Source organism: Cygnus olor, chromosome 5 (genome assembly GCF_009769625.2).
Source record: "Cygnus olor isolate bCygOlo1 chromosome 5, bCygOlo1.pri.v2, whole genome shotgun sequence".
Taxonomy (NCBI): Eukaryota; Metazoa; Chordata; class Aves; order Anseriformes; family Anatidae; genus Cygnus; species Cygnus olor.
Window position 1 is genome coordinate 46780702 of NC_049173.1, and position 12455 is coordinate 46793156.

A 12455-nucleotide genomic window follows, 5' to 3' on the forward strand; every position below is an offset into this window, starting at 1 on the left:
CTGTTTCTTATTGCTCCAGGATAGGATTTGAACATTCCTTCGTGTGTTCTCTAGGGGGATTCCTATTGGGCTTCATAAGTGAAGGGAGAAACAAGCACGTTTGAAAGTTCTTCTGCTAGCCTGCAAAAATATTACCCTCTTTTTCATGTTTGCGTATTTTTGGAGTAAAGGAAGAACAACAATACATTTCTTCTGAGGCCAAGAACTGCATTGAAGCTAGGGTGGCATTAAGAGCCTGCTGATGAGTATATGACTATATGGGACCCCCCAAAAACAGTGGGCTGCAAATACTGACTAGCGCTTGCTTGTTTATCTGATAGTAAAGAGAGCTCTTTGCTCTAGAGGAGCATTCCCATTTGCAGTTACTTAGTGTACCAGGAAATGTCTTTCACATCTGTAGGTGTCCTTTGCGTCTCAGTTGAGGGAAAAAAAGTAAGGTAGCCTTGGCTAGCCTCATGAGGCAGCAGTACAGAGACCCTGTGACTTTTTTTTTCCCCCAGACAAGATAGACTGCACAAGCTAAAGAAATTAGTTAGTATATTTATGTTATTGCCTCTTAGTCAGTGGCTTTTTCCAAGCATGTAAGTGAGCTAGGTACATAATGCCTTTGGAATCCCTGTGCTAGTGATAGTGCTCACTGCTGACACCTTAGCAATTATGTGTTGGTTGCTTTGATGGACTAAAAACATACATGAGGGAAGATTTTTCTTGGGGGATATTAAGTTTTAGTAAATCAACTGATTACTCCTAGAGAGAACAGACAAGTTTGGAGAACCAGTAAACTTGAGGTAAATCCTGTTAGTGGAGTAACTGTGATAGGAGCACTTTCAGGCGTGGTGTCCTAAGAACACTTGGATGCAGGTGCTAAATGCTCAGCACAAAGGGGTGTGTGCATACATACATACATGTGTTAAAAAAAAAAACACACACACACACAAAAAAGCTAATTATTTATATTACTGTCCTGTTAGGATTATATTTGGTCCTCTATTTCTTCCCATTTTGTGTTCTAACAAAGTGGACTAGAAGTAGTTACATGAATGTAGTAACAGAGGCGCTATGACGTTCCTTGTTTGTATATATATTTTTACAGAGATTGTTGACATTTTAGCTATAGATGTAGGAGAGTGAAGTAAAGAGAAGAGGCAAGAGAAAAGATGGAGAGAGAAAAACAGGCAGCGATCCAAGAAAGAATTTAGGGGAAGGCATCTGCAAGAATTTCTGAAAGAAAACCCCAATTTGATATATTTTGCATTATCTGACAAGTGACATATAACAATAAAAGAAGCCAAAATTAAAGGTAAACACATCGGAAATGGGCTTCAGCTCTGAATTTAGTGTTGGCATTTTCTGTTGCTGATTTGACATGTTATTGTTGCAGGGAATTTGGTGTTGTTTTTGCGAGTAGAATTAAGCTTTCCTGCTAAGATACGGAACAGCACCACACACGCCCCCTCAGGTTTCATTGATAAACAATTCTTTAGTACACACAAAAATGAGCGCCCTTAATATTCCAGGCACATCCAGTTTTGATAGATGCACCTTTTTTGGTGACAAATTCAGATGATTAATATATTAAAGAGATGTGTTGCAGTGTCTTGAGTTCATGAAGGCAGACAGTTCTGAGTTGGAACGATGTCTGGCCCCCTGTCCTTTTCCAACTGCAGCTCGGAGCAAGTGCCTTAAGAAATGGTAAAAGAAACATGACAACATACAGTGTTAATTCTTGACTGCACTTAGAAGCCATCGAGCCATATTACAGCATAAGTGCAAGCCCCAGGCAGAGGCTGCCACTTACTACTTCCAGTTTTCCTCCTCTTTGAAACAGGAGGAACTGCAAACATTGCAGCTTGAGCTTTTCCCTTGTTTGCATCAGTGCGGATGAAATCAGTTCTTGGCCGCTGCCCCATTGTGTAAGCCTCTCGCCCCTGTGGAGCAGGTAAGACCTCTCAATGTGCTGGTCGTAGCATTGCGATGACACAAGCGCACATGAAGCCTGCACTTAGCAGCTGTCCTGCGTTGTGATTCAAGCCTGGTTCTGGGTAGCTGTACAGCTGTTTCTCTCTCTCATGTCTGTGCGTTTTGGATGAAAAGCGATGACAGCTTTTTATGACTACTAGCTCCTGAGGCTGCCGAAGAAGAAATAAGCTCGTGGTTGTGGGTGTCCTGTCTGCATTCAAGTGCAAAAGGTTTATCAGAAAGTTAGCTTGAGACTGAAATTGGAAATTCACCTCCTTTTTCAGAATCTTTTCCCCCTCCTTCCTGTGCAATTTCCCCTGAGTGGTGCTGGAACGTGAGGGCAATTACATCAGCTGCCAGGTTTTCCCCTCGCTTTCTGTTTAAGCGAGATTTGAGCCTGGCTGTACTTCTTGAAGAGTGAAAGAAAGACGTAGACATGCCTCTCAGTTTCTGCTTTATACCTGCTGTTTTAAATAATTTGATATTCTCCCTGAACACTGAAACTAAAATTGATAAATTGGTTTCCGATTCCTTTTTCTGTTAGTCTTCGGGTGCACAGACTGTTTAACACCAATGATCAATAGTTTCATCAGAGCTTTTTTCCTGTAAGCATATAGGATCTTTATGAAAAAGTGATTCGTGATTTGGGATTAGACCTGAAAATGTCTTAAAAGATACCTTGCATGGTACTAATTCTCAAGTGAGATGAGTAGTCTGGATTTTCTAAAAGGAAAAAAAAAAAAAAACCTACAGGATGGTGGAAGTTGACACTGTTGCTACTTTTTTCATTTGTTTCTTCTTCTTCCTCCTTATATGTTAAGTCCTCTCTGGTAATTGTCATGGTGACTGCTACATTACTTTTGTTGGCTTCTTTTGATACCTAAAAATTGTGGTTTTGTGTAGGTGTGTTTGTGTGGTTTTTTTTTTTTTTTGTTTGTTTGTTTTTGACCACTGATCCCAAGCCACTTCCATAAGGGATAAAATCAAGGACAGAGGGGAAAAGATTGGCTTTTAAAAGAAAAGGTGTAAGCAACTATTTTAAACTCTTCATTTAGAAACAAATCAGCAAATGTTGAGGCCCTCACAGATGGCCTCAAATTGCTAATCCCAGTTTGATCAGTCTTTCAGCATGTCTCTATGAACCGCTGAGTGCAGGTGAGAGAATGGTGAATAGTTTCCTAACTGAAGTTGGCAGTCTCCAAGGGAACATAGTTAAAAAATCATGGAGGTGATCTCAGCTCTTCACCTTTTGGTTTTCACAAAGTTTGAAGCTTGCGAAATAAGGTATTGAAGGCAGGAGGGATTATCAGACAGCCTAAGGTTTTTATTAATGTAGTTCTTTTTTTCTTCCTTTGAATTCTATTTGGTAGTGTGCAATGAGAACTGTAAATATTCTGTTGGAAAGGAAAGGGGCTTATAGCAGTCTCTTTCTCTTATTTGTGAGAGCCAGTAATTTGAGGCACTGTCTGCTCATATCTGGTAATTATTTAGCAGGTAGGCAAGATGGACTTGTTAACTTTTAGGTGGAAAGCGGTAGAATATGTGAAGGTACTTGCGCAGGGCTTTTGTTAACTAGTCTTATTCTCCCTTGGCCTTTTGTAGCTGAATGAGCTTCTAGTGTCTTGCTGCAAATGAAAGGCAGTTCTGGAGAGTCAGCTCATTGCAGAAATAGCAGAAGGCTGTTGACTGAGAATAATCTCTTATGGAGACACGAATTCACAGTAACAGCATTTCTTCCGCTTTATTTCCCACAGCGCTAGGCTAAAGTGGCTCAGCCTTCTGGACATTACAAGCTTGTGTTGCTCCTTTATTTATTTAACACCTTTCCTGAACTTCAGGTTGATGTCAGATCTGGCTGTCTTAAGGCATGTTTCGTGTTCTTGTACACACTTCAATTACAGCCTTCTCGTTCCCCAGGAGGCACGCTTCATTGCTAATTTCCTTGTCCTCCCCCTACACTTTTTTAATAGATTCTCTGAGCACAGAAGAGCAAAGGATAGATTCCCAGCACAAGGTCTTGCTTAAAAGGGCCACGTTCTCCAGAGCTGCACAGTCAGCCCACGTGATGCTAGAGGTGCTCTGTGGTTGATCAGAGAATAGTCCTGGAGTTACTATAGGTAACAGGACTAATAGTCCTGTTACCTTTCTGTGAACAGAACGTCTCCAGAACACCGCTGGCTGCAGCTTTGGGTTTATCTGGTCAAGAATCTGTCTTTGAGCTGCATATGGCATTAGGGTTGCTGTAGGGTATGTGTGTACTGCGGGTTACGATGCAGCTGCTCTTTGAAGGAATCTCATAAGGGTCGCTGCCCCTAGCATACACTAGGAAACTGGTGGGTTATGGCATCTGCTGCTTAATGGTGATATTATGGCTTCCTGTGAACCTGGCAGTCTCACTTTTTGTGCGCTGTTTCTTGTCATCTTGAAAACTCCACACGGGAGGGACTTTTTTACTGTTGAGCTGCTAATTCTTCCCTAAGCCTCCCGATGCTTCCACAGGTTAGGGACTACTAACGACTGATTGCTGTCGGGACATCTGTCAGCTTGTGTCTTGCCTCTTGTAGTTTAATTGTATATTTCTGAGAAATGCCTGCAGTTCTTTTTCGTTGCTTAAATCTAGACGTGAACAAGGTAAGTCAGTGAGTCTGATGGTTCTTCAAGAATTGGGCCTGTTACTTATGGCCAGCTATTCACTTGTTTCTGGACTGTTCTCTTCCAAAGTGCATGTGTATTGTCTTGGTTGTAGTTGGCTATGCAGGAATCTGATTAGTTTTTTATGCAAAAATCTGGTTATTTCTTTTCTGTTCTTTATCCCACTACTCTAAGACTAGATGGTATTTTTTCTTTCTGAAGTACACTCATAAAATCCTTTCGGTTGACAACAGTTTAAAGAGTTTCTAGTGGTTAATATCTCTAATCTTAAAATTAGTTCAGGTGTCTAGTTCTGGTTTGATACTAATTATTAAAGACAAATTCCATATTTCGGGATATTATCTATAAAAAAACTACTGTTTGTTTTGTGGATTTTGGGGGGATTTTGGCAAATTGCCTTGGCTTTGTGGTTTTCCTTAATACTAAAGGTTAGATATGTAGTGATTTATTCGTGTCTGCAATCTGTAAGTCAAATATGCTACTGCATATTTGTTAATGCGGGCTGGGGTTGGTGGTGTACAAGACGAACCGTATAGATAGTCATTGCTCTGAGCTAATCTTATCTTCTGAAGTGAAGCATTTCCGAGGAATTTCTAATTTTGACAACTGGGATCAAATGTCTGACTTCTGAGGGCTGACAATAATGCCAGGGGCTGAACTGCTTTGTCCTGTTGATAGCAACTGCGCAGCTCAAAAACCACACCAAATGCCAGGGAAGCACGCATCTTAGCTGCTCGGGTCCAGGGCGTGTGTGTTTAGGGTAAGGCGTTAGCTTTACAAGTCTATGGGACAGAAATGCTGCGGCTGCTCAGGGGTAAAAATAGTTCTGGGTTTTCAATGGCTGCATTCCACGGCTGGAGCCTGAAATCATGAATCAGGGTTCAGCTCTCGGGCTGCGCGAGACCGCCGGCAGGAGCTCCACGGCAGGACGCGGGAGGGGAGCAGCTAGCTGAGATGAGGCCGAGCCCAGCGCCGCTGATACTCTGGGAGGGACCCGTGCTGCTTGTACACTCTCAGCAAGGTAATGTACGCTCGTATTTTGATTTCCAGCAGGAGCTTAGTTGCTTGAGTGTGAATAATTAAAAATCTGCTGAACCGTGCAAAATTTCTCACTAAACCAAAGATGACTTTAGAAAAAGTGTCTCTTCTGTGCAAATTCAGCTTCACAGAGACTTGCAGCTTCGCACGTTACGAGCTTCCTGGGACCTGGGATGATGTATTTTGGTTGGAAGGGTTTACTACTCGTTCCCACCTGAATGCTGCTTTGTGCGAGGGTTTGTCCTTGATTTTTGGATGGCAGGTGTTTTTTTTTTTTTTGCTTCATTTCAAAAATTTTTCTAGCCTAGAAATTCCACCTGGGAATTTAGATACATAAATAGTTAGGACTCTTCCGAAGTCTTCCTGAAAGAGTGCTTTTTAAAAGTGGTATTTAATACATGGATGCTTAACTCAAAGCTCTCTCTAAAGCTTCAAGCTGAGTGAGTGTTGTGGCGTGGGATCTGTGTAGGTTTAAATCCCTTTCTGACAGAGTTCAGATGATCATTTAAAGTAGTTTAAAACCCAGCACAATTTCATGAAAGAGAGCATTTTGTACTTAGAGTAAGGACTTCTTGTTCAAAGTGTTGTTAGGATGCTGCTAAAGCTTTTGTGACCAACATTACCTTTAAAGGTGGTTTTTTTTTTGCTTGCTTTTTTGGTCTCTGGCACATTTCAAATATGTATCCTTCAGGCTATCGCTAGCGGGACTTCGAGAACTTGATGTTTGTACCTTTTTTGACATGCCCTGTGAGCTGAATAACTGTTTGATCCTCCTTCCAGAGTGAATTGCTCAGTTTCGAGTTGCTAGAAGTTACCCACGCCAGCCACACGTGCAGGTGTCCGTCCCATCAGTGCCCAGAGCAGCGCAGCTCCACGCCCGCTCATCTCCAGCTGGGCACAGTGTCACACTTACTTCCCTGATCACTGCTGATATTCAGAGTAGGGGACACTGCTTTGTCATGCAGCCCTCACGCTGCGAGGCTCATCTCTACCATAAGCCAAGTGAATTGGGGAAATCTCACGTGGAAAAACAACTCTGTAAAAAGTGGGAGTGTTGCTCCAAGATGAGGAGAAATGTTGGAGGAATCAACGTAGTTCCATGCCATAAACTGAGTGAGGTGTTAGATGCAGATATAGGATGAATAGCAGAAATTGGGAACTGTAAAATCTATATGGTTTTACTTTACTTGGGACATCTGAGTGTGTGAGGCATTGGGCTGGGTGCAGGACCTGGATTATATTTCAGTCTTGCTGACAAAACTTAGTTGTCTGACAGTCTGCTTTCTTTTCAGTTCCCAATCTGTGTAATGAGGATGCTTTTACAACAGAGACGTTGTGGGAATAAAATCTCCTTGTCATGAATGTACATGCTAATAACGTTTTTACCCCTTGAGAGCTGTCAAAGTATCTGCTGGTGCACCACTCCTGGGAGGCACATCCCGCTTCTGAAGCAGGAATTTTGTGTTCTTCTCAGTAAAGTGATTTTACAGAAAGCAAATGTGGACTGCAAGCAGTTTAAAGGATGTTCCCAGAGTTGTATAAAGTCCGAGGACAGGAATAGATACAGTAATCCTGCCTCCCCGTGTCCTATGTGCTGCCCTCGCTGCGTGCTCCCCTTTTGGGACGTTCAGTAAGAGTTAGAAATATGTTGCAGGACATTAGGCCGGTCATCAGCACAGTATAAAAATAGTTGAATGGGTATTTTAAAGAAGTGACATGGCAAAACTGGTGGTGTAATTTTACCAATAGCAGAGCTGCCTAAAATAGCAAGAACATGAGAAAGTCCTTTCCAACTGCAGCACTTCAGATAATGCCATTTTTTCCTACAGTGAATGAAGCAATGAGAGGTATCTAAAGTATTCAGTCGGTGGTCCCAGATATTATGTGCTCTTTGTGTTAGGAATTAAAACACTGCGAGCTATCTGCCAGAGTTGTCAGCAGAGGTGAATGAAGATTCGGATGTTTGCGCAAGCTGTCCAAATTTAATTATCCTGTGAAACCTCATTAGAGATGAGCTGCACCTGTGATACTAGGAGGGAAGGAATATGAAGGTAGTTTAGACTGATTCATAACTCAATTTCAAAAATACTCTCTTAGAATCTGAAAGTTCTTGCTTCCCTATGTGGCTTGCTATGCACAGTGTTCAGTCCTGATCGGATTTTGTGAGGGCTGGGAAACAGAGAAGCTGCACTTGATGGCTAAAATGATCTGGACAAATTGCAGGTACAGTGCAATACGTCTCACTTGAGAAATAATCAGCTGCACAGGTACAAATAGGCCTGCAGAAGATCTGGGGGTTATGGTGGATCAGAAGGTGAATTTAAGTCAGGGATGTTGAGTTGTTTGAAAAGGCAGAGTCATCTTGCAGCGCCACAGCAGAGCGTTTCGCCCATGAGACCTGAGAAATGATCCTTCCTTTGGCACCTATACAGCCTCAGCGGGATGTAGTAGAGCTTTTGGGAACTGCAGATGAAAGATGTGGATCAACAGGAGAAGGAAACACAAGTGCAGTGAGAATGATCAGGACCTAAATAACAAAACCTAACTGGGAAGACTGCGTGAGTTGGAGTTCTTCAGTAAAGACATTTAATGATACTTTACAAACTTGTAAGTGGCTGCTGGTAAAGAGGAAGGGAAGAGCTCTTTGTAGGCATGGGCTAAGGAGTTACGGACTTCCGTCACAGAACGAAATATCCGAGGTTGGTAATAGTTAAACTTCCCAGCGTTAGCGTAGCACTAAAATAGATAGGGGAAACTTCAGCCTCCCCCATGGGCAGCCACTGAGAACAGATGAAGCCAGTGTCAGTCGAGCCTGACTTAGATATAATAACCTGTACTGCCCTTGTCTGTGTGGTCGTCTCTCCCAGTTCTGCTATTCTGTAATTCGTTAATTGTGCACGATTATAGGTTTGAGTTGGAAACTGATGTCCTTAATCCTCTGCAAAAGGCAAGGTGCTCAGTGCTCCCTGGACAACCAGTTCTTGCAGCTAGGGCTGATGCAATTATCTAGCATTACCTGTTATTTAGGTGAGGCTGTGCATTGAATGTTGTGTTCAGCTTGGGGCCCCTCGCTACAAGAAGGACATCGAGTGTGTCCAAAAAGGGCAACGAAGCTGGTGAGGGGTCTGGAGAACAGGTCTTGTGGGGAGCAGCTGAGGGAGCTGGGGTTGTTTAGCCTGGAGAAGAGGAGGCTCGGGGGAGACCTTGTTGTACTTTGCAATGACCCTAAAGGAGGTTGTAGCGAGGTGCAGTTCGAGCTCTTCTCCCAAGCACCAAGTGATGAGATGAGGGGAAATGGCCTCAAGGTGTGCCAGGGTAGGTTAAAGTTGGGAATTTCCCGAGCCACGTGTTGCTGGAGGCTGGGATTGTATTCCCTGGAGGCTGCTGCTATGTTTGTGCCCTGTTCTTATACCGTTGGCGCTTGCAACTGATGTCTGCCAGAGGCCAAAGGCAGAGCCAGGCCCAAAATTTATTGGAGGAGGGTGTTCTCTTTCTGAAGTCTCCAGTGCATAGCCTGTGGAGGCTTCCACATGCCTGACAGTCAGCACGTTTAAAATAGCCTCCTGCCTGTCCGGATCGCAGAAGAGCCTTGAGCAGGCCTGCTTCTGTTCCCATCTGAGAAGCGTTGTGTCAGCGCTCCCACTTTAATCAGGGAGGTGCAGGAGAACAGCTGGGGCAGAGCGCAAAGAGGCAGCAAAAATGTGCTCGCAGGCCTCCAGCATTCTCCTGGCTTCGCTGGGAATTTGAGGGCACGTGCTTCCTCCATTATGTCCAGCCAGAACGGTGCTGTGAAGTGTCAGGTCTTTGCCATCGAGGATAGCTTAGGAAACCCCATCATGAAAGACATCTGTATACATCTCCTTTCCGAGTATGAAGCTTGGCACAGTCTGTAGGAGGAATTGTAAATAGCCAAGAGGTATGGGAGCAAGGTCAGATAAAAACTGCACTAATGCTATGCGTCAGTTTTTTTCTCTCACAAAATTGTCCTCTCTTTGGCAGATTGATATTATGAATGATCCTGAAATAATTCCTGTAGCTGACATGCTGCCATCCTGTTAGGATTATGCATTAGGAGGACATAACTCTGTGGGATTGATTTGCCAGGAGGTGGCACACAGGCTCTTGATGCTTTTCTGCCGATAAGCTTTTCTCTGCCAACAGTAAACCACTGTGTTGACAAGAGCAGGCTACAAATTTTACCTGTGGGGCAAACAACTCACTGTGTTGTCAGAATAGGATTGAGGACATCGGTGGGGGCTGCCTGGTAAGAGACCGCGAGGCTGGGAAAGGCCATACCGTGAGCTGAGCACCTCTGGTTGGGTTCAGCTGGTTACAGATGGTGGCCAGCCTGCTGGAGCACGCTGTTAGAAGGAACGTTCTGGGCAGGCAGTGAGCAGATAGATAACAAAACAGAAATTGGGCAGAATAATGTGCACATGGGAAGTCCTTTGACCAACAGTGCAAGCTGATGGGGAAGAGAGACTTTCAGCTCCGTCGCATGGTGCCCCGCTCTCAGTGAGCAGAGAGACTCTTTAGATTTGGGAGGTACTGTGGTACCTAATCATTTTTCTGTTAGGCAGCTGAAAATGTGTAAACAAGTCTGGAGCAAAGCTATATGAGGCAAGAGTCCTTTGTGGGTTGGCCGCATTGTAGGGCAGATGTACTACAATAATGGTTAGGAATCATTATTTTAGAAGCTGCCATTAAATACAAGCTGAAGAACTGTTTATTTGTGAAAGCCTCCTCAGAACTCTGTCCTTGTCTCTCTAGGTATTGTCTCACTTCTCTGCCCTGCTTCTCTAACATCGAGCCTTTTAGGGCAAAGCAAAAGCATCCCTTAATCTAAAGACCCTGAACAAAGATTCCTCGAGTTAAAGTTGTGAAAACAAAACATCACTTTAACATTTCTTCAGCAGGTTTCACTGCAGATGATTCCCAAATCATTTTATCAGTATTCTGAATACTGACTTTACTGAATTTTATCAGTATTCTGAAGCAGTAGCAGTGTCAAAGGGTGGCTGTATTTCATAGGCGTGACACAAAATGTTTGCATTGACCCAACTAATCCCTTGCTCTCTGTTGGCCATTGGCCAATACTGCATAGCTCAGGAGCCCCTCATTTTGTGGTTGGTTTCTCTCATCTTCTAGAAATAAATTCTAAATCTTGTTTAACGTAAGTGTGAATGTTCTCATGAGCCGTATAGAAGTCGGGCCCTACTAGGTATCGGAAAGGAAGCTCCTTGTTTGTGATCAGGTGGTAAAAGGAGCCAGAACAGTTGCGCAAGAGGAAATTTATCCCTTGCAGAACTTGGAGCAGCCTTCAAGCTGATTTAAGTTGTGCTGTCTGAATTAGTACCTGCCATGGGCTCTTGTCACAGTCTTGACACAACCCACGTGAAGAGCACATCCTCCTGTGGCCAGCCCGCCTCTCCCTGCACTGCCTAAGCCAGAACGGTGCAGGCTGCGACGGGATGCGCCTGATGCCAGCAAATCCCCAGCTTAGTTCTGATAGCAGCTTTGTGTATTCTGGAAAATGCAGTCAGATGAGGAGCTGAATAACCGTTGCTGTCATGTGCCCACCTTAAAGAAAATTCACCCTAAGGTTAATAAAAATAAATAACATAAAGCATCTTTACTCAGTGCTTTTCACTCCCTTGATAGTTATTGTGGAAGCAATAAATGTGCCCTCAGGGTTTGCTGTATATATTGGGTGTTGCATATAGTTTATAATGAATATTCTAGTGGCTATTCTATTGTAGTTATTTCTGAAGTCCCAACCAGAGTGGGAGATTTGTCTGCAGGATGTCGTCCTTGGTGCGCACTAATTCCTCCTGAACTTTTGATCTGCTTTGCTGAAACAGAATTTCCCTGAAGAATAATTCGCCTTCCCGAGATTGAACTAATCCACGAATGTGAGAGCACAGAGCACAACTCAGCTGTAATAATAGTCAGTTATTATTGTGAAATACATATCACTGGCTTTTTGTTTGTTTTCTTGTTTTTTTCCTTGAGCTTAATTCAATGATGTTTTGAATATAGCACTCAGAATGAAAACAGCTTCTCTCAGTGATACATAAGGGAATTCTTGCTTATATCCTCTGTCTCATTACTAGTATTTCTGCAAAGTTTATTTGGGATTGCTTGTGCCCTGAAGCAATTTTACTGATGCCTATACCAAAGCAAAAAATCATTGGTCAAACAAGAGGAAAAATACACGTTGGTACAGCGACATATCTGTGGTGTTATCACCTGCTTTATGGAGAAATGCCTTTTAGTTCATCTTGTACATCTGTATCCTTAGCAGCAGGTGCCACTGCCAGCCAATTCATCAAAGTTCCCGTGACTGCTGAGACACGCTGAAGCTGCGCCTGTCGCGGGAGCACGCTGTGCTGACAAACAGGCTGCCAAGGCGGACTTCCCAGCTCCTCTGCCTTGAGGATTAAATGTAAAAGCCAAGAAAGCGTTCTCTCCCCGTGATGGAGAGCGAACGTGGGACACCTTGTCTCAGCAGGAGATGGGAGCACAAGCTCACCGAAGGGGCCATCTGGTAGCTGGGTTGGCATACACTTGCAGGAAGGTCGGGGATGAGAAGCGAGCAGGGATTTTTCCAGCTGAAATGCCGGCTTAGTCACGCTGTCAGCAGAGGCTGGACAGTTGCATTCTTCTCATGGCAGGCGGCTTAAAAAGCAGCTCATGCTGGTTCACAGATCATACTGAGCAACCGCACCGCTCTGCCCCACTGAGGGTTTGGCTTTTACTGCCCGTACCTGCTGATGCCTACTAACTGGCAAGCAGCAAGGTTCGCG

General features: G+C 43.8%; 1 protein-coding gene across 12 annotated transcripts in view; it reads left to right on the plus strand.

Moving 5' to 3' along the window:
• TSPAN4 (tetraspanin 4) overlaps positions 1–12455 on the plus strand; it is a 435812-nt gene that overhangs the window by 177296 nt on the left and 246061 nt on the right. The window contains exon 1 of one of the 12 annotated variants that reach the window (XM_040560423.1): positions 5506–5632. The exons of 10 other annotated variants lie outside the window; for them this stretch is intronic. In XM_040560423.1, coding sequence (XP_040416357.1) covers positions 5566–5632 — 67 coding nt within the window. In that variant the 5' untranslated portion in view covers positions 5506–5565. Of the gene's footprint in view, positions 1–5505; positions 5633–12455 lie in introns of those variants that run through there. One more of the 12 variants, XM_040560429.1, reaches the window with a different exon arrangement.